The following is a 25,605-nucleotide window of genomic DNA, read 5'->3' on the forward strand; positions in this document are numbered from 1 at the left end:
AAATGAGTTAAAACATTACATTGCAATGAACATGCATGAAATTAAAAAGTAAAAAGGCTTTGGCAAATAAACAGGTCTGTGGCTGGTGCTGAAAAGACAGTAAACAGTATGTAAGAAATTGATGGGCCTCTATGGAAGTCAGCTGGGAATGTGAAATTACTTGGCACAAAGTTTCTAAAGAGCTCAGATGGGATTGTAATGCAGAAGTATTTCTTTCATTTTGTAGTTCCAATTATTGTAATGCTTACAGCCCAGAACAAGCACTTTGAATTTACCCTTCCACTTTAAGATTATGTTGAGTTAGGTCTTTGTTGTTATGAAATGCATACAGAAAAAATATAGTCCTTCTTTAACGACCACAATTGGGAGTGGAGACTTAGTTGTTAAATAAACAGCCCCTAAGTAAAACCACAACTGTGTTTACAATCGTGCTTTAGTTTTCCTTTACAGATCTGTGAAAGTAGTACATTTGAGAACTGGTCACAAAGTTTTTTTTTCCCAAAAAAGTTTTTATTTTTCAATTATCAATTACATAAACAAAAAAGAAGAAATTTCACATTTAACAAGATAGAATAAATACACCTAGATGTCGCTTGCCCACCCCCCCGAAACTGCATCCGCCCTCTCTTATACTCTCCCTTACTTCCCTCCTCCTTCTCCCTCCCTTCACCTCTCTCTCCCTTCCCCCTCTCCTCTCACCATCCTACTTCCTCCCAAACCTTTCTCCTCCTCTCTCTCTCCCCTCCCCCTCTCCTCTCATCATCCTACTTCCTCCCTAACCTTTCTCCTCCTCTCTCATCCCTCTTCAGATACAGTACCGGGGAAATACCCAAGCAACATCTCTCTCATAAGTTATCCCTTATTATCTTACTTTGATCCTATCATCTAACCTACCTACCCCCCCACCCCAACCCCGCTCCCTCCCAGTCCCAAAGACCCACCCACCCCGACCTCCCCTCCCCCCCACTTCCCAGAGCTTGGCACAGGGTTTTCAAACATATTAAACAAAATCTACTTAACTTTAACTAATGTGAACTAAATCTAATTAAAACTATCCAACTATACAAATAACAAAATCAATAAGTTACTTTAACTCAAATACAAAACAAATTTAAACAAATTAAAGAAAATCAACTATCAAAATCAAATAATGCCAAATTTAAAACAAAAATTGTTCATAATCAAGACAATACTTTTAATCATATCTACTCTAATCAAAGTTTACCCATTTTTTTTCAAACATATTAAACAAAATCTACTTAACTTTAACTAATGCAAACTAAATCTAACTAAACCTATCCAACTATACAAATAACAAAATCAATAAGTTACTTTAACTCAAATACAAAACAAATTTAAACAAATTAAAGAAAATCAACTATCAAAATCAAATAATGCCAAATTTAAAACAAAAATTGTTGATAATCAAAACAATACTTTTAATCATCTCTACTCTAATCAAAGTTTACCCATTAAATCCCATATTTATTTTAACTTTAACTAATACAAACTAAATCACAATAAGTAAAACGAAAATTATTCATAATCCAAACAATACTTTTAATCATATCTACTCTAATCGTAATTTACCCATTAAATCCCATATTTGTTCTTCATATAATTTATCCACCTTCTCCACGCTGAGATGTGTATTTCTTTTGAACAATATAAGCTTAGCTCTTAACTCTTTCCCCCCCAGACCCAAATAAATTTTATAATAACCTTTTCTCCCAAATCAAAACCTTATAACATTCTTATCCACTTTTAATATATCATAATATATCATAAGTACTCTCAAATATTAAATCACCAGATTAAAACCTATCAACTATTCTCTCGATCAGAAATCATAATTTTAAGCTTTTAAACTTTCCCCTAAAGAACAAAAATTTAACTTTATACATTTATTAAAAATTATAGTAAATACTCTCAGATATTAAATCCCTAGATTAAAGCCTATCAAGTCTTCTCCCAGGCAAAAATCATAAATTTAAACTTTCCCCTAGATAACAAAGATTTAACAAAACTCCTTATAACTAGCCGACTGATATTCCAACTTCTCCTTCTATTATCTATTGCTTAGAAGATGACGAAGAACCTTCTGTTGTTCCATTATTTTACTTCTAAAAACTGCACAAGTCATGCCCAATTTCTTTGATAAATCTTCTGTTGAAGAGGACTGCTGCAAAGGTACAACCTGCATATTTTCTTCAATCAGCTGCTCTTCCGGCTTTTCTTCCACCTTTGTCTTACTTCTAAAAGCTCCACAAGTACTCAATTTCATTAATGAATCTTCTGTCAAAAGAGATTGTTGCAAAGGTTTAACCTGCAAATCTTCTATCAGTTGCTCTTCCAATTTTTCTTCTACTACCTCAGTTCTAAAAGCTGCGCGAGTCATGCCCAATTTCTTTGATGAATCTTCTGTTAAGGAGGACTGCTGCAAAGGTTCAACCTGCATATTTTCTTCAATCAGCTGCTCTTCCAGCTTTTCTTCCACCTTTATTTTACTTCTAAAAGCTCCACAAGTACTCAATTTCATTAATGAATCTTCTGTCAAGAGAGATTGTTGCAAAGGTTTAACCTGCATATCTTCTATCAATTGCTCTTCCAACTTTTCTTCTAATAAAGAGCCCGCCTTCAAAACAGAAGTATAAAAATCCTTCGCTTTCAAAATTGTATCAAGTCTGTAGCGTGTCCCCACATAATTCACCACCATTCCAGCCGGCATCTCCCATCTGAAACGAATCTGTCGCCTCTTAAGCTCATCAGCCAAAAAAGCAAAATGCTTTCTTACTTTGAGAATTCTTGAAGGTAGTTCTTTCAGAAGTATAACATCCTGGACTGCAATTTGAAATCTCTGCTTGTAAAAGGCTTGTAAAATTTTATTACGAAGTGATCTACTAAAAAAGATTCCTCTGTCTTGCAACCCTTGAATTAACCCTAAAAACTTTTTCTGTCTCTCTCAATATTTCTTCAGGCTCAGATTCCAAAATAAGAGCTATATCCTTTGCAACCACTTGTCTCAAATCTTCTTGATTACCGTAAATGCCGGCGTATAAGACGACTTCCGTGAGCACTGAAATCGGCGCCAAAGACAGGGGTCGTCTTATACGCCGAGTTGTCTTATACGCCGGAAATACTGGTAGTTTCCGTCGTATAAGACGACATTCTAGGAATGCGGCCCGGCTATAAAGACGGGGGTCGTCTTATATGCCGGGTTGCCTAATACGCCAGGATATACGGTATTTTCCTGCATTCCCCTTATTCTTAAAGCAAACTCCATACTTCTGTATTGTAACATAGTAATTTCATCCTAAATTATTTCCACCTTGTTTTCTATTTTATCTTCCAATTTTTCAGAATTTTCTACAGCAACATCAATACACTGATCCAAACGATCTATGTGATCAGCAAACTTCTGAAGCACAGACGCTATATCTTCTCTCAATTTCCTAAATTTATTTTCAATAATTTCACTTATCTCTTTTTCAGTCCGTCGTACACTATCTTCCAAAGCGTCCTGTAAGTCTTTAGGTAAAACTGCTGGTAAAGCTGAGAAAAGTGGTGGAAATTTAGACTCGACTTGCTGAGCTGTCTGCATTACCGAAGAGGAGATTGAGGCTTTAGAAACAAAAGCTCCAAAATGCTTTGAAGCCATCTTAAAAAAAAAAAACTCTTAAAATCTTATAAAACCTTTAACAAAGAGAGAGAGAGAGAAAAAAGGAGACAAAAGGAGGGGAAAAAAGACAAAAGCCCCCTGTGTATATAAAAAAAAAAGAAGAAAAAAGAAAGCTGTTACATTGTTTCAAATTAAAGTTCCGGTCCTTTCACTCTTAAAAACAACATCTCAGCGCCATTTTTCACCCCTCTCAAATAAGAAAAGAGAGAAGATGAAATCTTTTCCAGAGTTAAAGTCTCAAAATAATCACAGATCTAATCTCCCTGGTCAGCTCTGTCTGCTTTAAATTTTACTCACAAGTTCATTTTGAAAGCAGATGTGTGAGCAGCATCTAGCTTTGCCCCCCCCCCCAAAAAAAAATTAGAGCAAAGGCATCCTGGAATGTGGAGAACACCTCAGACTCCGTGGGAGCTCTCACCCTCCGACCACCAAAGAAAAAAAAACTTTGGGGTCTCTCAGGGAGCCCTGCCACTATCCGAGGGAAACTCATCTCCTCTCCTTCGCCCAGGGAGAGAGATTCCAAGCTGCGAGACGGCTGTTGCTCGCTATCTCAGTTGGCTTTGACACATTCCAGGGCGGACGGCTGAAAACAGCCGCCATCGGCGCCGCCGTCACAGGAAGCTCTCCCCCCTTTTGACTTGTTAAAGACTTTAACAAAGTTATTTTTCATACTGATTTTTCTGCAAATAGAGCAGTTGCTATATGAGGTTTACCTATACCTTCAAAATTCAAACACAGGCTTAAAGAAATGCAAGAAGCAAAACTGGCCTGTACCTTCTCAAGGAAATGATCATTTCATCAGAGCAATTGGCTTTTATAGTCTGAATTGCCCAAAGAACTGATTCTACATCATACCCAAACATCCTTTCCTTTATTATAGTTACAAAACTAAATATACATTAGGTAGCACAAGACATCATTTCTACTACTTTCTTTACAAATTAAAGAAAGAAATAAGACTTATTCTTAGCCTCCCACTCAGAGATTATCCTTGTGACAGCTAATTCTTTAATTTCTAAATCGACAAGTTAGAAGATCTTTGTATTTAAAGCCAAAATGTCAGTGCAGTTATAAGTGATAGTACAGACCTCTACTGCACTACCGAGGCCACACTTGGAATACTGCATCCAGTTCTGGTCACCACAATACAAAAAAGATGCAGAGAAAAGCAACAAAGAAGACAAGCGGTATAATGAATGGTTAAGGGGACTAGTGTAGGTATGCCTAGCCTAACAAAGAGCAGGTTTAGGGACGACATAATAGCTGTCTTCCAGTACTTGAAGAGCAGTCATAGAGAAAAGGTGATCATCACTTTATTCTCCAAAGCACCTAAGGGCAGGACAAGAAACAGCGAGTGGAAGCTCATTAAGGAAAGATCCGACTTGGAACTAAGGAGAAACTTCCTTGCAGTAAGAACCTCATCATTGGAGGTTTTCAAGAAAAGATTAGACATACATTTGTCTCGGGTGGTGTAATGACTCCTGCTTTGGGTAAGTAGATCTCCAAAATCTCTTCCAGCCCTGTTATTCTATGAAAGAAGAGATGTGCAGAAACTTGATCCTGAAACTGTTTTGTAGATTTCAGTTTCTGTAATTAAAATCATTTCATGTGGAAGAATGATTTAAATATTCTCAATTCTCCAAATACTGTGGAATATTCCAAAGAGTTCTTGTTTTTTTGGGAGGGGGGATTAGAGACAGTGGGGTGGGATTTTGGGGGGAGGAGGGAGGAGAAGCTAAATTAACATTTGTAAAAGCAAAACTTATTGAAAGTAAATAAGGTATTTCCTAGTTTTTTATCAGCTCTAGTGAAACCAAGAATATTAATCTCATAAATAGAAAGATTTAGCAGCTGGAAAATTTTAATAGACAATCTATAGACTTATGGGAAACATTTTCTCATAATCTTTTGTGGATTACATTTTATCATACATTATTTCTGTTATATTTCCTTCAGCTGAGTCAATTTTTTTAAAAAATAATATGTTTTGATTTCTTAAGTGCAAGCATGTGTTAAAACATTTCAGTTTTGCACTTTTCTGAACAAATAACAAATATCTTTCCACATGTGTTTCAGAAATCAATTGAGGTGTTCAATATCTCCATCCACAGTTAATAAAAATGCCAAGCAACATTTCTGTTTATGTTGATCCTGCAGAATCGCTTTAAATTAGTGTCAAACATCTGGCTAGCGAATTCAACATTGAGGAATCTTTACAGCTTTGAAATGTCATAAAAGATAAACTTTATTGAGTACACATCTCAGTACTGAAGAAGCAAAATCAACTCTAGTTTTCCCACGTGAAAATATGGTTAGTTAACAATAGCTTTTCATAACCCTCACCCACTAAATGTCCATGTTGCCCAATCACATCTCTTCAGTTTGTTATGGGAATGATCCACTTCTCCGTCAGACACCTGCTTTTGTGACCTTGGGTCTCACAGTCTGTGAACGGCTTCTTGAAACTCCCATTTCTTTCCCAGGCTTTCCCTCCCCCTCTGTTTCTATAGCAAGTTGAGTAGTGACAAAGGTTAGCAAGCATCTTAGTAATTTAACCTTGACATGCTGGCCCCCTGAAAAAGAAGGTAGACATAGGGAAACACTTATTCAAACATTCAAACCTCATCTCCTTGGATGTTTTGGGTATTTCTCATGAAACTTTCATATTAATCAGCTTTAACATTCTGGGCTTTTACTTACTCAGCATCTGCTAAGGGATAGCCTCTCCACAGGACTAAGTACTGTAACTTCCCCCTATAAATCCTTGAGTCTAGAATTTTCTTAATTTCATAATGCTTCTTTTCCCCCCCTCCCCAAATATAGGAGGAGGGGGTTTCCTTATCTCTAGCCTTAAGTTGGACCTTTTGAAGGATTTCAGCAAGCTGCAATGGAATACTGGGTGAACTCGCTTCAATTCTTTTGGTAACCTTAGCTCAACAGTTACTGGATTAATGACTTTCACAATTGGGAAAGGCCCTATGTACTTAGGACTCAATTTCTTGCAGCACTGTCTTAGCTTGGAATATTTAGTAGACAGATGTACCTGGTCCCCAATCCTATAACTCTCTTGGGGAACCCTCTTTCGATCAGCCTGCTTCTTATATGATTCCCTAGCCTTATCCAATGCCTTCTGCATCTCTCCATATGTGGTTTTCAAATTATCTATCCAATCAGCTAAGAACAACGAGGAAGAGGACCCCCGTGGTAGTTCTGGCATAGGCACAAAATACATTCCCGTCACTAAATGGGGTGAACTTGGTGCCGCTATGTACAGAATTATTGTAGGCTACTTCTGTAAAAGGCAGAAGTTCTGCCCAATTGGTCTGCTGGTAGTTCACATAACAGTGCAAGTATTGCTTTATCATTGAATTAACTCTGCCTCCCCCCATTGGTACTGGAATGGAACCCAGAACTAAGCCCCTGTGAGGACCCTATCAATTTAATAAATTTCTGCCAGAACTTTGTGGTAAACTGCATCCCCCAGTCAGAAATGATGCACCTTGGGACTCTATGTAGTCTATATATATGCTGTACATACAATGTGGCTAAGGTCTGAGCTGATGGGATCTTTGGGCAGGCCACAAAATGTACTTGCTTCAAAAACAGGTCAATCAAAGTCCAGATTATGGTATTCCCAGAACTTTCAGGCAGTTCCACAACAAAGTCCATGGCTATCTTCTCCCACGTGCTGTGGGGGTTAGTCACCGGCTGCAACAGTCCAGAAGGCTTTCCTGGCAATCTTTTCATGGAAGCACAGGTCGGGTACCCAGCAACATAGTTCTCTACATTATTGCCCATCTTGGGCCACCAAAACTGCCTCCTGGCTGAATGGAGGGCTTTCACAAAGCCAAAATGGGCCACTGGCTTCACATAGTGACATCTTCGCAAAATCCAGGTCCTCAGGTTGAGTGGCAAATATAATTTGGGACCTTCTTTCATTGTCATATCCCCTTTATGGTTCCTAAACCAGTCACCCTCCTCCAAAGCTTCCCTCAGCTTTTGAGGGATGTTATTATCAGCTGGCTGAGGGAGAGCTGGCAGAATTGGCCTCTTGGAGCCTTGCACTGTTAGCTGCTCTGAGGGAATGATTGAGTTAATTAATTCCTCCCTGGAGCATTTGTTTCGTGGCAGCCGTGATAGTGCATCTGCCAAGAAAATTTTTCCCCCTGGCAGGTACTGAAGGGTAAAGTTAAATTGATTGAAGTACTGAGCCCACGAGACCTGCTTGGGGGAAAACTTTCTTGGGGCCTTATTCTTATGGTCCATTCACATTTTGAAAGGGTTTTTGCTACCCTCCAGGACTTGCCTCCATATAAGCAACACCTAACGGACTGCATAAGCCTCCTTCTTCCACATTGCCCACACCGAGAGGTGTAGACACATGGCTGGAGTTTCCCTTCCTGGTTCTTTTGAACAGGACAGCCCCTATTGCTACATCACTAGCATTTGCTTGGATTATGAAGGGTGCTGTTGGGTCTGGGTGCTTAAGAATTGGCTCAGCCATGAAAAGCCACTTGAGTTTTTCAAAAGCTGCTTGACACTCCATAGTCCAGTTGAGTGGCTGGCTTGCTTTGGGCTTCAGCCCTCCTCTCCCCCCTCCCTGTTTTTAATAGCTCTTTAATATGCAAGGCTTTCTGTGCAAAGGAGGGGATGAATTGTTGATAGAAGTTGGCAAACCCCAGAAAACTCTGTAGTTGTCTCCAGGTTCAGGGGACTTCCCACTCTTATATTTGTTTCACTTTCCCAGGGTCCATCTCCACCCCCTGGCTTGATATGCAATACCCCATATAGTTCAAGCTACTTTTGTAGAAGTCACACTTGGATAGTTTGGCATAGAACTTAGCCTTCAATAGTTTCTGCAGTACTTCTCTCATTGTTCCACATGCTCCCCCATTGTCTCCGAGTAGACGAGAGTATCATCCAAGTAGACCAGCACCCTCTTGTACAGATGATCATGCAGTACCTCATTTATTAACTCCATGAACACTGCTGGTGCTCCTTATAGTCCAAAAGGCATCACCCTGAACTGGTAGCAACCCAAGGGACAATTAAAAGCAGTCTTCCATTCATCCCCCTCCTTGATCCTCATACAATAGTACGCCTCTCTTAAATCCAATTTGGTGAACACCTTCCCTTTGGATAGGTGCCCCAGTATGTCCTTCATGAGGGGGAGGGAGTACATATTTTCCATGCACACACCATTAATCCCCCTAAAATCCATCCATAATCTCAATGATCCATCTTTTTTCTCCCTATAGAGCATGGATGCTGCCCCCTGACCTGGGGGTCTCATCTGTTCTACTCCTTGCATACTCAGTTCTCCAAACTTCTCCCACAACTGCTCCACCAAAGGGCCGAGGGAAGTGGTTAGAGGCTTCTATTCCACTGATTCCTCTCAGTCCGTAGTGCTCTTGGTCTTCCACTCACTTTCCTAGGTTATCACAACCCCTGATGGGATCAAGGGGAATTCCATCTCAGCGGCCTTTCTCATGCCTCCCACCCATTGGGCCTTTTTCCCACCACAGCACACACCTGCAGATTCCCTGTCTTCTCCACTCTCACCTTGGACTACATCACCACCAATTGCGCCCTGCAGTCCAGCTGAGTTGCTGCAGATGCTTTCCGAGGGGGAAACAGCCCCAGCTTAACTGTGGTCTAGGTCTTCTTTTCTGCTCCTGACATCATTACACTTCAGTTCTCTCGGAAGTCTTCAAGTAGGCTGCACTCATAACTTTATGAAAGTTGATTTTATATCAACCATCTGGCTAGTGAATTCAACACTGAGGAATCTTTACAGCTTTGAAATGCCATAAAAGATAAACTTTATTGAATACGCATCTCAGTACTGAAGAAGCAAAATCAACTCTAGTTTTCCCACATGAAAATCTGTTTAGTTAACAATAGCTTTTCATAACCCCACCCACCAAGTGTCCATGTTGCCCAATCATATCTCTTCAGTTAGTTATGGGAACTTCTCCGTTGGACACCATGGATGGCTTCTTGAAACCCCTGTTTCTTTCCCAGGGTATCCCTCCCCCCTCTTTCTTTGGCAAGTTGAATAGTGACATAGGTTAGCAAGTATCTTAGCAATTCAATCTTGACAATTAGTTCTGATGCGCATAAAAATGACTTTCATCTTCCCCAGAATACACTGTTACAAACTTCTGACACATCACTGAAAATAGCTTTATTAAACTTGGTAACAAATATATATATAACAGAGTAGGAATTTGTAAAAAAAGGACTTCTAGTTACTCCAGTTCTAGAATGTTTTGTTCTCACATTTAAGAACAATCTGAAAAAATATTTTTGATTTATTTTTATGTGAGAATCTAATGGTTTCTTTAGTAGTTATTTGATGTTGCTGGAAAAAAGCTCCCACTTTGACATCTAACATTCACAATTACATCTTTTGCAACCCTAGAGGTACAAACTTCAAACAGAGCAGCCCAGAAATCTACAGTGTTATGTTTGGTACTGAAGTTAAAAATGCTACACTTCCATTCTTGACAGTATGCACTAATGTAATTAAATACAGAAAATGAGACTAATTATACCTTTATTATTTGCACAAATATCTCAACCATTTCGACAGGTGACAACCTCTAGCCAAAGTTGACTGATTTTGGAAACTAAACAGAATCTGGCTTGGTGACAACTCAAATAAGATTCTTCCAGGGTTATTGGGTAGGCTGAGAAGTTAAAAAATAATAATTCCTGAAAAATCCACTGACAAACCACTTCTCTAATGCTGCCATGGATGAAGTCATCATGAACTGAGGTTTAGTTCAAGAGCGCCTTTACCTTTACCTTTCATCTCAATCAAATGTTATATTGTGGATGTCTGGTGTATCCCTTTCAAACGTACCTTGACTCCAAACTTATGATATACATTTGGACCATAATTTCTTAAAAATAAAACATAACAGAATAACAGAGTTGGAAGGACCATGGTGGTTGTACAAAACTAAATCTCACCCCAGCAACTTGAGATAATTATTAGAACCTTTTAAAATCAAGAATTCAGCTATTGGAACTAATACTTTCACTTGAAACTTCAGTTGTATTCTGGGTATGCAGGGCAGTACAATAACTATACTGATGCAGTGGGCATGAGTTTACGCAGACACAGGGAAACAATGAGGACGGGGGGGGGGGGCTGGCCTGCTATAGTCCATGGGGTCACGAAGAGTTGGACACGACTTAGCGACTGAACAACAATATAGCACATAACAGTGCATAGGCAAACCAATAGGTTATTTCAATTGAAAATCCTCCAAGAAACATTCAGCCAAGAAGTGTCAATTAGAGAGACTTTTAAATGGATATTTAAAAGTAATACTGGAAAAAATGTAAATTTATGTCACAAAGACAAGATGTATTTCTTTTACTATAGACAATTTGGTTTCACAAATGCCACACATTAGACTAGGTGGCTCTTTTTAAGGAATCATTAATATAGAAGCTTTTAATTATCTTGTTTCAAGATGGGGAAATTACCTTGAGCAGTCCACCTCAGATTGTAAGTGAAAACTGTAGTGTACAGTATGTGTCCTCATCTTTCAGAAACTACTCATGGATTTCTAAAAATATTGTAGGCACTTTTTTTACTAAACATTAGATTGATTTGTTTCCTAATGTTCAAAGTATTTTTATTTTTACTGTATTTTACAGCCTAGCAACAACAGCAAACTACTGTGGTTTGTTTGGTTTTCACTTAATAAATTGTATGAACCCAGCCAACTGTAACACATAGATTTAGACAAAAGGTAAAAACTAAAACGTGTCCTTATAGCTGAGAAAAATAGACAACAATACTGGATTAAAAATTTAGAGAGAAGAATATGAACAATTGGTCTTCAGTAATCATAGATGATTTTCCCTTAAAGAAGAGTCTGTAATATAGAAGGGTTACCCTTTGTATGTGTTGGAGTTGTAGCCCCCTCCTCGCCCCCTCCTTGCCCTTTCTTTGCCCTTTCTAGAGGAAACGTCTGCGGCAAAGCTCGCTAGCTCGTAACACAAATGGCAAACCGCATGACAGTTAAACAGGATGTTATGCAGAACTAAGCTCGAGAAGGCACTAACCACAGGGTTTTGTTTTGTGTAGCCAGGTGGGCAATATAGGTCAAACATGACATGTACTCTTGACATGCTCTGAGACTAAGTAATGGGAGTGGTTTTAAGCTTATGGCGCAGCAAGAAATTATATGTATGGCACAAATGTATCACATGTAATCAATGCTTATTTGCATATTGTAATCAATAAAGTAGTTCCCGGACTTCGGTTCGGGGCAGTCCCACCCCAAGAAAGCCTCTGTGTCAGGAGTCTTCTTTAGTGTCAGCTTGTGGGATCTGCCCCACGTATGGGGGGATAGCAAAAGTGGAATCCCCTCAGGTGGTGACCCCGACGTGATTCGACCCGCAAGTCGAGTGTATGTCCTGTTGCAACTCTCAGGGCCGGTCGTCGCAGAACGAAGCACCCTCCTAGACGTGTATGTCCTGTTGCAACTCTCAGGGCCGGTCGTCGCAGAACGAAGTACCCTCCTAGACATCTCTCGCAAGTCGAGTGTATGTCCTGTTGCAACTCTCAGGGCCGGTCGTCGCAGAACGAAGCACCCTCCTAGACGTGTATGTCCTGTTGCAACTCTCAGGGCCGGTCGTCGCAGAACGAAGCACCCTCCTAGACATCTCTTGGTACCCTCATACTTCACTCGGCAGGACGCCTACTGCAATTCAGGGCCGGTCGTCGTGGAACGAAGTACCCTCCTAAAACTCGTGAGTATGGGGGCAGAATTCTCTAAGCCTCAGGTTGCGCACCTCCACGAACTTAGGGAATTGACCAAGACCCGACTTAATGGTGGGAAAAATCTGGCCGTTCCCACCAAGTCAGACCTGATCAGTCTGCTAAAATATATTTATCAACAATGCCCAGCCTACCCCGAGGAAGGGTCACTTAAAGAATCTGTATGGATTAAATTAGGAACATATTTTCATGAGTCCCCTAGGGCTCCGCCGAAAATATTGACCACTTGGCGGATTGTCATGGAATATTTAAAAATACACAAGAATACCATGGTCGGGGCTTCAGACCCCCCGCCGCCATATCAATCTGGCATTCAGAACCCTCCCCAGATAGAACCTGTAACGGTGGCACAAGTAGAAGCCACGGCCCCGGCTCAGACCGCTCCGAAAACATCAGAAACACCTGCCGGCGCTATTGCTCAAGCGCTGGCTAGAGCTAAACTTTCGGGCGATTTAGAATTGGATGAATATGAAATGTGCTACCCAGTAGAATTTGACACAAATGGGGCTCCATATATCGAACCAGTCCCTATGAAGTTAATTAGGGATATTAAGCAAGCTGTCAATACGTATGGCATTCAAAACTCTTATGTCATAGGGTTAATAAGTAATCTAGCCAACTCCTTTTACATGTTGCCATCCGATTGGAAAAATTTGTGTCGCATGATTTTGACAAGTTCACAGTTTGTGGTATGGGAATCAGAGTATAAGAGGGAAGCAGAAGCCATCGTTAGAAGAATCGGGGGAAACTTGCAATTGGAACAATTGATCGGCGAAGGACGTTATGCTTCTCCTAATATCCAAAAGAACATGTCACGCGCTGCATTTGCTCATTCTAGTTTAGCAGCGCAAAATGCTTTTTCAAAGATAGACGACCCAGGCTCTTCTGCCGCAGGGTCGTTCGCAAAAATTTATCAAGGGTCCAGTCAGTCCTATGGAGATTTCATTGATCAGTTGCAGAAGGCAGTTTTTAGAGAGATCCGGAATCCCATAGCACAAAAGGAACTTATAAAAAAACTAGCTTATGAAAATGCCAATGAAGATTGCAGACGTATCATTCAGCCTCTCCTCAGCAAGCCTGATGCCGAACTGGCAGATTACATCCAAGCATGCCGAATCGTCGGCACCAATGTCCACAACATGGAAACTTTAGCAATGGCATTGCAAAACATCAAAGGGGAGACGTTTAAAAATGGAAACTGTTTTAACTGTGGCAAGCCCGGTCATTTTCGAGCACAGTGTCGTGCCCCTGGGGGCGGCGCACATCAGTCAAATTCAAATCAAAACAAGCCGAAAACTGTGTGCCCCCGTTGTAAAAAGGGCTATCACTGGGCTTCCCTGTGTCGTGTGAATCCCCCTCCCCAATCTGCCAACAATAACAACCAGAACCAGGGAAACTAGTGGGGGGGCACTCAGCCAGCCCTCTCCCCAAGGCTGATTCTTTGGCTACATTTAACTTAAAAGAAACCTTTATAACATCTATGCATGCTGTTGCTGCCGAAACTGTTTCTATGCAAATACCTGGTCTTACATATTTTCTTCCTCTTACTTTACCTGATGTTTCTATGCCGACAAAAGTCCCCTTGCTTTGCTATCCGGCTAGAGACCTCATCTCCCGCGGCGTTTTCGCTTCCCCTTTCTTGGTTGACTCCGATGATTTTTCTTCTCTGGCTCTAATTTGCATTGTTGACGCTCCTTTAGTCATCTACAAGGAAGACCTGGCTGCAATTGTGATGCCGGTGGCCCTGGAGTTCGATCCCCTCGCTTATGAGGACATGGAGCCGATTGTTCCCCCCAACCCCTCTCTTAACAATTACCGAAAGCACTTTCTTGACCACCAATTGCTTGCTTTCACTTCCACTATTCATTCGGATAAGCCTTTTGTTACCTTTGTGTTAAATAATCGTTCTTTTTCAGGCATAATAGACACCGGAGCAGATATTTCAGTAATTAGAACCTCTGAGTGGCCTGCTGACTGGCCCACCACCTCTTCCCCTGCCGTCCGAGGCGTCGGAGGCATCCAAACGGCCCGAATTAGCACCTTGCCTCTGTTAGTCACTTCCTCTCACACCGACAAACAGGCACGTATTCGCCCTGTCGTCCTTCCCCTGCAAGTTAATCTTTGGGGTCGGGATCTTTTATCCCAAATTGGGGCCACATTAACCTTTTAGGAATGGCAAAAACTGCCCCCACCCCTCTATCCCTCACTCTTTTAGACCCCACTCCTGTTTGGGTGGATCAGTGGCCCCTAACAAAAGAAAAATTGGAAGCATTACAACAGCTAGTCAATAAGGAGTTTCAATTGGGCCATCTGGTGGCATCTACTAGTCCTTACAACTCACCTGTTTTTGTGATAAAAAAGAAATCTGGAAATTGGAGATTTTTACAGGATTTGCGTTCCATAAACAGACTGATTGCTCCTATGGGACCCTTCCAACTGGGACTTCCCAACCCAAATTTAATCCCAAAAAATTTTTCTTTAATTATCATGGATCTAAAGGATGCGTTTTTTTCCATCCCTCTGGATCCCAAAGATCGCCAATTGTTTGCCTTTACCATACCAGTGTTTAATAATGCATACCCATCTGAGCGTTTTGAATGGACAGTTTTGCCTCAAGGAATGATAAACAGTCCTACAATGTGCCAATATTTTATTTCCTTTTTGTTGAAGCCATTTCGTGTGAAGTATCCCACCTTTTTATTTTATCATTACATGGATGATATTTTAATTGCCTCTTCTGCTTGTTTTGAGATTGTGTCCACTGTGGCCGCTGAGCTTAGAGACCACATGGCTAACAATGGACTGACAGTGGCACCCGAAAAAATTCAAACAAAAGAACCATTTTTGTATCTGGGCCATAAGGTCATAGCCTCCAATTCCTCTCCAATACTGCCCCAATTAACACTTCCCAATCCTGCTACCCTTGTTCAGATGCAGCAATTTTTGGGAACCCTTAATTGGGCACGACCATATATGGGCTTAACCACCTCACAATTGGCACCTCTTTTTTCAGCCTTGCAAGGTCACAAATCTCCCGGTGACAAGATTTTTTTAACATCTGAACACCTGGAAATTCTCAAATTAATCACTCAAATGTTGTCTGTCAAATGGGTTGATCGTGTCTTGCCTGATGTTCCTTTGTCTCTTATAATTCTAAACACCCTTCTTCTACCCACGCTGGTTGTGGTCCAAATTGCATCGCCTTTGATGATTGTCGAATGGATGCATTTGCCCCACACTCCACGCAAAACTATCACCTCTCGTTTCTCCCTGTATGCTTCTCTGTTGTTCAAAGGACGTGTTCGATGCCGCCAATTAACAGGCACTGAGCCAGTTGCTCTTTTTGTTCCCCTGCGACTTCCCCTGTGGGAACAGGTGTACAGGGAATCCGAAGAACTCCAAGCTGCTCTAGCCCAGTGGCCAGGACAGGTTAAGTATCATTTCCCTGCTGACCCCCGTCTGACTCTTGTCCAAACTGTCCCAGTGAAATGGCAATCTCCATGTGTGTCCTTTCCTATTCCTTCTGCCCCCACAGTTTTTGCAGATGGAAGCGCCCACATAGGCGTTTGTACTTTCTTACAAGATGGTGTTTGGCAAACCCATCGCACCCATGGCCACAAGTCTGCCCAGAGGGCTGAAATGGCCGCTTCTGTATTGGCCTTTTCTATGTTTAAGGATTCTGCCTTTAACTTAATTGTTGACTCTTTGTATGTTGCTCATGTTGTTAGTAATATCTTTCAGTCCTATCTTTCACCTTCATTAGACTCATCTCTAATGGCTCTTTTTTGTCAGCTACAAGAATTAATCCATGCCCGTGCCCAACCGTTTTTTATCGCCCACATCCGAAGTCACCAGCCCTTTCCGGGCATGCTGACAGAAGGTAACGCAAAGGCGGATGCGGCAGCAAAGGAGCCTTTAACAAAGGAACCTTTGGGTAAAGAGTCTCATCAATTTTTTCCCGTGACTCCGCTCACGGCCTGGGAAAGTCATAGCTACTTTCACCAAAATAAAAAAGCCCTCATGAAACAGTTTTCATTGACATCGGCCGAGGCTTCGGCCATCATCCAGCAATGTGCCACCTGCAGTTTACAAGCACATGCTATACCAATGGGAGTCAACCCACGTGGGTTGGCCACTTGTTCCCTATGGCAAATGGATGTCACTCAATATCCCCCTTTTTCCCCGTGGAAGTTTTTACATGTTTCAATTGATACTTTTTCAAATTTTATTATGGCCTCCCCCCAAAGGGGCGAGGCTACGAAGCACGTAATTAATCATTGTCTCCGTACATTTGCAGTGATGGGATGCCCCAAAGAGTTAAAAACGGATAACGGCTCAGCGTATAGCAGCGCGCCGTTTTCCTCTTTTTGTCAGAAATGGGGAATTGCCCACAAGTTTGGGATTCCTTGGAATTCTACCGGTCAAGCGATCGTTGAACGTGCTAATCAGACCCTAAAAAACATGCTAAAACGATTCGAACAGGAGAAAAGAACTCCTGGCCTCCCCTCACTGCAAGATACCTTAAATCGAGCACTCTATTCTCTCAATTTCTTGAACCTCACAGGCACTCCACCTTTGTCGGCAGCGCAACGCCACTTTGCCACGCCAGAGTCACCGACAATCAAAAATTTGCGCCCTCCAGTGTATTATCGCGAGTTGCCTGATCCTACTTGGAAAGGTCCGGCTGATCTCATCACCTGGGGGCGAGGCTACGCAGCAATCCAACTGCCTGATCGAGTACTGTGGGTGCCAGGGAAGCAAGTAAGACCCTATCTTTGCAAACCTGCGGGCCCACCCATTGCATCGGAGCCTGATCCTCCCTCACATCATGATGCCTGAATCCACTCCTGACCTCGGAGGGGAACCAGACCCCTTGTCTTTTCCACCACTTCCCGAATATGGACCTCCGGATAGCCCCCCGACCTACCAGGAAAACGGTCGGGGGTCCTCCGAAGACTCCCCTCCTCCCTATAAGGATCCGCCGCGATGTCCCTTCATTCGAGGTGGTCTAACATTTACCGATTTGCTAACTGCGCGAATGTCCTGCTCGCATTTTGTATATCATTTTGTAATATTGACACTGTTTATGATATGTATTTTCTTGGCTATGTGGGTGGCTTTTGCAGAGGGTGACAAGGCTAACAATACCTATCAAGAAAATCGAAACTGGAACCAGACTCCAACTCCTTCGCACAGAGTGCGCAGGGAGGTGGATGCCAGTTGTGATCGGTGCATCGTTGAGGTTAAACAAGGTCTGTCAACTGTTCTCACCCTGATTCATTCTAATATTGTACCAACTCCCTGTCCCCAGAAATTTTTTTGTATTTTTAACAAAACTCAATATGTGACCTGCACCAAAGGATTGTCATTCACGTGTCATAACCCGGCCCTGCCCACACGGTATAACATCTCCATTTGGGCAGGCATTGGGATTGTCAAGGGACCGCCTCAAGCAGCTCGGTTATGGTACGTGAATCACACAGTGGTCACTAAAGCCGAAAATTGGGCTATAACCTTTGATGTCTGCGGTGCCATGTCGAAAAAATCCTTCCGTGGCTGTGGGCATCGACCTGCTGGTTATAACAACGATCACAAGTACTTGTGCACTAGATTTCCACCCCTAGAGCCTTCTTCATTTCCACAACCCTGCATCGCTTGGGAGGCCTACCAAAAAACAGTTTGGCGGGCAATTTGTTCGCACACGAATGGGGGCTACAGGGGCTGCTATAATCCCCTTAATGTTAAACAGCGCCTTGTTCGTTCCTTTGTCCGACAACCAAATAGCAACAAGGTAACTATAGAATTAGAAAAAAATCATCCTCCCATGGAAACCTATGGCATAGGCATTGATGGATATGGATTAGACCCATTGACACACATCACCATAAAGGTCCAAAACTTGGAAGATGTTCAAAGAATTGAATGGTCCGTTTATGATCATCTAGCTAAATTAGAGACCAAAGCGTCTCCCCTAATATCTGACAAAGCACGAAACCTTTTCATGGAATTTGCAGAACAAATAGCCTTTACATTGGGTGTAAAAAATTGTTTTGTTTGTGGAGGTACCAACATGGGGGAACAATGGCCATGGGAGGTTCATGAAGCAGATCCTGAGTATTTGAATAATCAAACAAAATTTGCTAATTTTACTTTTAGAAACCTGGAAGACCCTGTAGTGTGGACTTTAACTACAAATATTGTAGGAACAAATTGCTTTTTCAGGAATGGCTCCATCCCTGTTGGGACACTTCTTTGCCGTGGACAATGGGAAAGGGGCCAGTGGGTCTCCCCCACCAACGAGTCCGCTCCTGTACTATTAAATCATACCTTTTTCAATTATCTCCGCAGGTCCTCTCTCAATTGGACAGCACCGCAAGGCATGTATTGGGTATGCGGTTCCTTTGCATACGAGTACTTGCCTCCAGATTGGTCAGGGGCTTGTGTGTTAGGGTGGATCAAACCTTCCTTTTTCCTCCTTCCCCTGACTGCTAAACAGACCCTGGGTGCCCCGGTGTATGACAATTGGGGTAGAAAAAAGAGGGATGTGCCCTCGGAAGGCTATGCAGGTATACGGGTAGGCAACTGGAAGGACGATGAATGGCCACCCGAAAGAATCATTGCCTACTACGATCCTGCCACTTGGGCTGAGGATGGGTCCTGGGGTTATAGGACCCCCATATATATGCTTAATCGCATTATCCGCTTGCAGGCTGTGCTTGAGTTAGGCAGCCGACGCATTTCAGCCGCTTTAACCATTCTTGCCACTGCTCAGGACAAGCTGCGCACCGCTGTTTACCAAAATCGCTTGGCCTTGGATTATCTTCTTGCTAAGGAGGGAGGAGTGTGTGGAAAATTTAATTTGACCAACTGTTGTTTAGAAATTGATGAAACTGGAAAGGTAGTTGCAGATTTGACCAAAGAACTCCATAAGCTGGTCCATGTGCCTGTACAAAAATGGACTGGGATCGTGGATGAAGGAGGATTTTTGGGCGGGATTTTTAGGAACTGGAAGCAAGCAGCCTTCATGTTTGGTATAATCTTGTTAGGTCTCCTTTTACTTCCCTGCCTGATTCCCCTTCTTCGAAACCTGATATAAAGCACTGTGGAGGGTATGGTGGACAAGAGGACCATACACCTGGTTAGGTACAAGGCACTGCCAACCATGGATGTACCGGACCCTTTAGCCATAACCCTTAGCAGTGAAGAAGATGATTTTTCCTTTAATTAGAAAAAGACAGGGGAGATGTTGGAGTTGTAGCCCCCTCCTCGCCCCCTCCTTGCCCTTTCTTTGCCCTTTCTAGAGGAAACGTCTGCGGCAAAGCTCGCTAGCTCGTAACACAAATGGCAAACCGCATGACAGTTAAACAGGATGTTATGCAGAACTAAGCTCGAGAAGGCACTAACCACAGGGTTTTGTTTTGTGTAGCCAGGTGGGCAATATAGGTCAAACATGACATGTACTCTTGACATGCTCTGAGACTAAGTAATGGGAGTGGTTTTAAGCTTATGGCGCAGCAAGAAATTATATGTATGGCACAAATGTATCACATGTAATCAATGCTTATTTGCATATTGTAATCAATAAAGTAGTTCCCGGACTTCGGTTCGGGGCAGTCCCACCCCAAGAAAGCCTCTGTGTCAGGAGTCTTCTTTAGTGTCAGCTTGTGGGATCTGCCCCACGTATGGGGGGATAGCAAAAGTGGAATCCCCTCAGTATGTAGACTATAAAATGATGAAATGTATTCCTTACAAGACAAGATATGCTCAAAGTGAACACTAATTCAGGTAACACATTTCATAAAGGTATTATTTTAGGTACATGGAAATGGACTTTTAGTAAATATACTTTACATTATTATGTCTGCACTATCTACATCAGGGCTTTTCAACCTTTTCACCATTGTACCATTTTTAGAATATGACAACATCTGAGTACCACCAGTCGCCTAGCAAGGTGTCAAAAACTTGATGACCCAAAAAAAAAGGAAAAAAGTGATAAAGTACAGGTAGTCCTCAACTTACAACAGTTCGCTTAGTGACTGTTCGAAGTTACAATGGCACTGAAAAAAGTGCCCCCCAAGCCACAACCGAGCAAGACACCTGCCTGCCCACCTGGCGGTGCTCTTCCTCCTGTCCGAGGTTTTCATTGCTGTGAGCATTTCTGTTGAGGATTGGCAGTGGGGGTGGGGTGGGCGTTGTTTGGTTTTTATTCCCCCCATCTGCTGGGTGGTTGTAGCAGGTTTTGGTCACTTCACATGACCCTAGGACACTGTGACCATCATAAATATGAATCAGTTGCCAAGCATCTGAATGTAAATCACAAGACCCTGGAGATGCTGCAACATTCCAGCTGATTGGTGCTTCTTCTGGGCTCAGCAGAAGCGCCAGGATCAGCGCTGAGCTCCAGCTGGAGCCTGGCGCTGATCCTGGCACTTTCGCTGAGCCAATAGCCCTGCAGCTCCAGCCATCTCTCGCTCAGGTTTGTGCGGTGCTGCCATCGATTCATCTCATTCCCCTCCCCCACTACCACTAGGATGGTAGCGTACCACCTGTCAGCCGGATCTCCAGCGTGCATTTTGCAGCTTGCTTGCTCTCAGCTGCCATGGAAACGTGGAGGGGAGTTTCGGCATTTAGGATGGGGAAGCATTCCTGGGAGAAGTAGAAGGGTGGTTTGCGCTCATGGACTGTGGAGCTACTGAGCGCAGTTGTTATCCAAGGCCAACCATCCTGGGACTCTGGAGGCAAACAACATTTGCAGAGGAGCTTTCCCATAACATCCTATTGGATGCTGATTGGTCTTTCTGTCTTGGATCCTGGGGGGGGAGGGATTTGGGGTGACTTTCAATGTGTAACTTTCGTGTGGGTTTTCCTCAGATCTTGCCTTGCTTTTGCTGCTATCAGTTCATTCTTAGTAAAAGTACCTCTTCTCTAAATCAATGGAGTCAGGGGTTTTCTTTCTTACAATTTGAACAGAGGGAGTCTTGACACTCACTTAACAAATGTTTTGTTTAACAACAGAAATTTTGGGCTTAGTTGTGGTTGTAAGAGGAATATATGAAATTACTGAAATTGTTTTTCTTTCTTAATTAAGGGGAAATGCTTTCTTTATATATATTTTTCTTTTTCCCTGCACTTTTTCCTCTTTTCTCTTTTTCTTAGTTCTCATTAAATTATTTTTAGCTTTGTATTTTTAAATGTTAATAAAATTCATTACTGAAAAAGAATTAGGCACATATAATATTAAAAGACAAAACTGAGAGTAATATGATAGTATTCTTCAAGTACCTGAAAGAATAATGCATGGAAAAGAGCCAAATCCTGTCCTTATTACTCTCAAATGGAGGACAGGTTATAGAACAGCAGATTCTGATTGATTATTAGAAGGAATTTCCTAAGATGAAGAGCAAATTGATTGTGTTGATGATGCATTCCACTAGATGTCTTGAAGTAGAGCTATTTACTTAGTATACCTCCATCTTGTCCAAATTTATCTTCATTTTGTTGGCCTTTACCCATCCTGTTACAAGTTGAGACAGTTTGTTCACCATTTATGTAAACAGTGGTTCAACACATTCTGGATGATACCAAGAAATAGAGATAAATATAATCAGCATACAAATGATATGTATTTCAAATACAAGGATGAATATTTACTGCTTTTGTTTAACTGGTAGGGGGACATGGGGATTCGGGTAGAACTTTTCAGAACTAACTCATAGTTCAAAATTCATGCAATGAAGCAGAAGATCCTCATTATTATTATCTGAAACTAACTTTTAAGAGAAATGGAGAATCATTACATCATTAGTACTCACAGAGATCATGAAATAAAACACCACGGCAGATGTTAACAACATTACTCAAAATGTCAGCAAGGTACTCTCCGGGCAGAGTTCCCTCCCCAGTCTCCCCTAATACTGGTTTGACTTGCTTTTTAAAAAAAATAAAGCGCAGAATTACCTGAGTTCATCATTATATACAGAAAGTTGCAAATCAAGTAAACTTTTTATCTCAAGCACTTCACTGACAGAGTTGCTTTTCCATTTTCTAAACCTTTTTAATTTTATATTACAGGTCATATTGTGGCTGTTGCAAGCAATGATGGAACCATTAAGACGTTGGAACTGAAATCGGGACATCTTTCCAGCTTATTGGGCCATGAAGATAAAGTTCAGAGTGTAATATTTGATCATATGGCAGAACATCTAATTTCAGGTGGTTCTGATGGCACTGTTCGTATTTGGAATTGAGACCTCTATTTAGAGAAAACTCATAACACTGAAAGTGGCTTATAATGCCCTTATCTGAAATAACCGTCTGAAATAAACAATTATATTTTATATTAAGTAAAATCTCTATATTTTATTTAAATGGAAACAATATTCCAAACTTTATTTCTCTTGTATCTTTCTTCATGGCTTTAAATATGTATTAAAATATATACAATTTGCCATTTTCCTGGAGAAATAGCTTTATATTGACATCTAATGATAGAAAACATGAACTGCAGAAAACCCGTACCCCACCCCTTTTCAAATTATTATAATAAAAGCTACAACTGACTGTCTCATTTTGTGAAAATAATAAAACGTTTAACTTACTACAGTCTCTGCAAAGAGATTTTTTTGTGGGGGGGGTTTAATATTTTTCTATATAACATTAAAAAAATATCCATGCATATACAAATATACTGAGACTTATATGTAGCAAATGTGGTAATTTTCTGGGGGGGGGGAAGGAATTCTGCATTAACAAGGCAATAATCAGACAGATGCCTTGGCTGTTGCCTTTGCCAAATCATTCAGTAGTACATGCAGAAAGCTTCAGTCTACCTACTTCCACTTCCTGTAACGTAGTCCTGCAGTCTGAGCCTAGTGCCTTGAAAATCAGCAGTTTTTTTTTTTTTTAATGAAGGTGATCATCAGATGTAGATAACATTTAGGAAGCATTTTATAAAATACCTTTTCCTTAAGGAACGTGCCTAACGATAAATCTAATGCCAGTGAGCATTAGATGCCTCGGACTGGGGTGGGGGGTGGGGATACTGCTCAGAGGAGCGGCACGTTCTGCCTGCATGATGCAAAATGAGAGTCACAGGCTGCTGTCCATAGTGCTGAAGGTTTCCAACTGCTTGATGGAATGCCCTCCGGAGGAATAGCTGCTGGGCTGCTGCTATCCAGGATACTGAATCTTGCTGAAAGTTGTTATTGTAATTAAGAGCCACAAGAACCCCATTGCTTATTTGGGGAAGAGCCTCTAGAAAGCAGCATAGCATGATGGTGCTGCTGACTGCATTTCAGTCTGGATTGGCTCTGAGCTCTAGCATGCTGGTGCTGTTTCTGGAACTGGAAGCATAGCATATTCTCCACCCTTGTGTGCCTTTTTGCTGATATACAGAAAACAGTGATTTGGTGGGATTTTTTTTTTAAAAAAAAAAATATTTTCGATGGACCTGAAGACTGCAACCAAGGAAATAGATTTTTTAAAAACCTGGAACAATGATACTTTTATTTTTTGTTTTTATTGTTTTGTTTTGGACTCTTATTTTGTATAAAGCAGTCTCATCTTTAGACCCTTTTATGACTGATTGCTTTGAATTTTGAACAGTTGGTTACATCTCTTGAGTAGCTGCTGGAATTCTTCTATGACATGGGAGGCTTTAGAACAAAAGATCTTTTTCATAATTCTCCCTTACCAATATAATTAAGAAGAGTTTTTTTCTACTACATTCCTGAAGTACGAATCCATTGTGGTTTATTATTCTTCCTACCATTCACTCTGAGTAGGTAAGTGCACATTTTTAAGAGAAAAGGATGTTGATTTCCCAAGTATTTAATAGTACCTTAGTATCTCTTATCAGAAACAAAATAAATGTATATTATATATGTTTCTGGTTTGATTTTTAATCAAGGGACTTCATTATCATTCCATTTTTTCTCTGTATCAAAATAAGCATTTATAAATTGTAAGCAAAATATTTAGGATGATCAACTACTGCAGGGAAATCTTGTACTACTTTCTGAAATAGGTTTTGCTTTTGTCCAAATGTCTGACAAAATTGACTGAATCCTGCTCTCCCTATAATAAATAGCTTCTTTTAAATTTGCTAAAAAAAATTAAGTTTCCTCAGCTTTAAGTGTGGCAGACTGAAGCCTACCTGTAGAATGCAAGTGACTGTCTATTCAGATCTGAAATACAAGCTAAACAATTTTATATCATCCGGAAATAAAATACTATGATTGTAAGAAAGGCTCTCATATTTGCAGTAAAATTTACCATTGTAGTGAAATCATGTCTTAGTGCATAAACAATGAGACAGCAAGCTTTTGAAATGCACAATCTTTCTTTATAGAAACATTTTAAGAGCCTACTTTGTCAACCAAATTATTTTACTAGTTCTTAAGATACAAAGATTCTCTGAGTCATTTTTGTTGTGCAGTGAAATAATATATAAATCAACATAAATATATAAATAATGCACATATATATATATATATATATATATATATATATTGCATTTGTTTGTATAAGAACTATATTCTACTGCTATTGGAATCTCCACACTGGTATAATATTAATCACTAATCCATTTGATCCCATAGTATCAGTCAAGCAGAATAGGCAAGGTTATTGTTTAATTTGTAGTTGCATGTTTTATATACAATTAATCAAAACATCAGTTGACACTAGAGCATTTTATTATAAATTTTGTTAGAAATTATTTAATTATAAGATATTTTACTGCCCAAATTCATAAAAAGAGGAATACTATTGTATCATTCTTCAAATCTTTGGTAAGAGGAGCAATACAAGAATAAGCCTTGTATTATAATGTACCAATGTGAGTGGTACATTATTGACTATAATCAATACGAAAACAGGAGAATAAAAATAATGTCTAACAAAGCAGCAAGGCTTTCCTGCTATTTCAAGTCAAACATGTGAATTATGGGTTCTCCATGCACATATGGATGTATAATAAACTGAAGTGACATGGCCTACTGAGAAATTCTGTACATCTACTGGCTTTGAACTGCATATGGTGAGTAAGGTATCATATTTGTAATAATTTGCTGAAATGCCATTTCTGAAACCTAAAAAAGAGACAGAAAGTGTAAAAGGA

The 25,605-nt window shown here is 40.9% G+C and overlaps 4 protein-coding genes across 15 annotated transcripts in view; all 4 read left to right on the forward strand.

Annotated features, from left to right (window-relative positions):
- Nucleotides 1-23,082, forward strand: part of SPAG16 (sperm associated antigen 16) — a 422,131-nt gene extending 399,049 nt beyond the window's left edge. For all 4 annotated transcript variants that reach the window (XM_039332823.1, XM_039332822.1, XM_039332824.1 and 1 more), the window contains one exon: nt 22,557-23,082. In XM_039332823.1, the coding sequence (XP_039188757.1) occupies nt 22,557-22,732 (176 nt within the window). In that variant the 3' untranslated portion in view covers nt 22,733-23,082. The remainder of the gene's footprint in view (nt 1-22,556) is intronic.
- LOC120303363 (endogenous retrovirus group K member 8 Gag polyprotein-like) lies at nt 12,091-14,647 on the forward strand. Its single transcript, XM_039332828.1, has 2 exons — nt 12,091-12,134; nt 12,271-14,647. Exon 2 carries the CDS (start codon nt 12,461-12,463, stop codon nt 13,880-13,882), a length of 1,422 nt encoding a protein of 473 aa, XP_039188762.1. The 5' UTR covers nt 12,091-12,134; nt 12,271-12,460; the 3' UTR covers nt 13,883-14,647.
- LOC120303360 (endogenous retrovirus group 3 member 1 Env polyprotein-like) lies at nt 15,773-19,818 on the forward strand. The gene is made up of 2 exons (XM_039332821.1): nt 15,773-15,911; nt 17,047-19,818. The coding sequence occupies exon 2, from the start codon at nt 17,311-17,313 to the stop codon at nt 19,576-19,578; it is 2,268 nt and encodes a 755-aa protein (XP_039188755.1). The 5' UTR covers nt 15,773-15,911; nt 17,047-17,310; the 3' UTR covers nt 19,579-19,818.
- A 444-nt stretch (nt 23,083-23,526) lies between the features above and the next one.
- Nucleotides 23,527-25,605, forward strand: part of VWC2L (von Willebrand factor C domain containing 2 like) — a 127,858-nt gene continuing 125,779 nt past the window's right edge. For all 9 annotated transcript variants that reach the window (XR_005555423.1, XR_005555424.1, XR_005555426.1 and 6 more), the window contains exon 1: nt 23,527-24,268. The gene's annotated coding sequence lies outside the window, so the exon portion shown is untranslated. The remainder of the gene's footprint in view (nt 24,269-25,605) is intronic.

Source organism: Crotalus tigris, unplaced genomic scaffold, assembly GCF_016545835.1.
Source record: "Crotalus tigris isolate CLP2741 ecotype Arizona unplaced genomic scaffold, ASM1654583v1 scf7180000024464.508515016:1373766, whole genome shotgun sequence".
NCBI classification, from domain to species: domain Eukaryota; kingdom Metazoa; phylum Chordata; class Lepidosauria; order Squamata; family Viperidae; genus Crotalus; species Crotalus tigris.

What these genes read in the sequence shown, in the direction of transcription:
- LOC120303363 (XM_039332828.1), top strand. Translation starts at nt 12,461, where the DNA reads ATGGGGGCAGAATTCTCTAAGCCTCAGGTTGCGCACCTCCACGAACTT.
- LOC120303360 (XM_039332821.1), top strand. Translation starts at nt 17,311, where the DNA reads ATGATGCCTGAATCCACTCCTGACCTCGGAGGGGAACCAGACCCCTTG.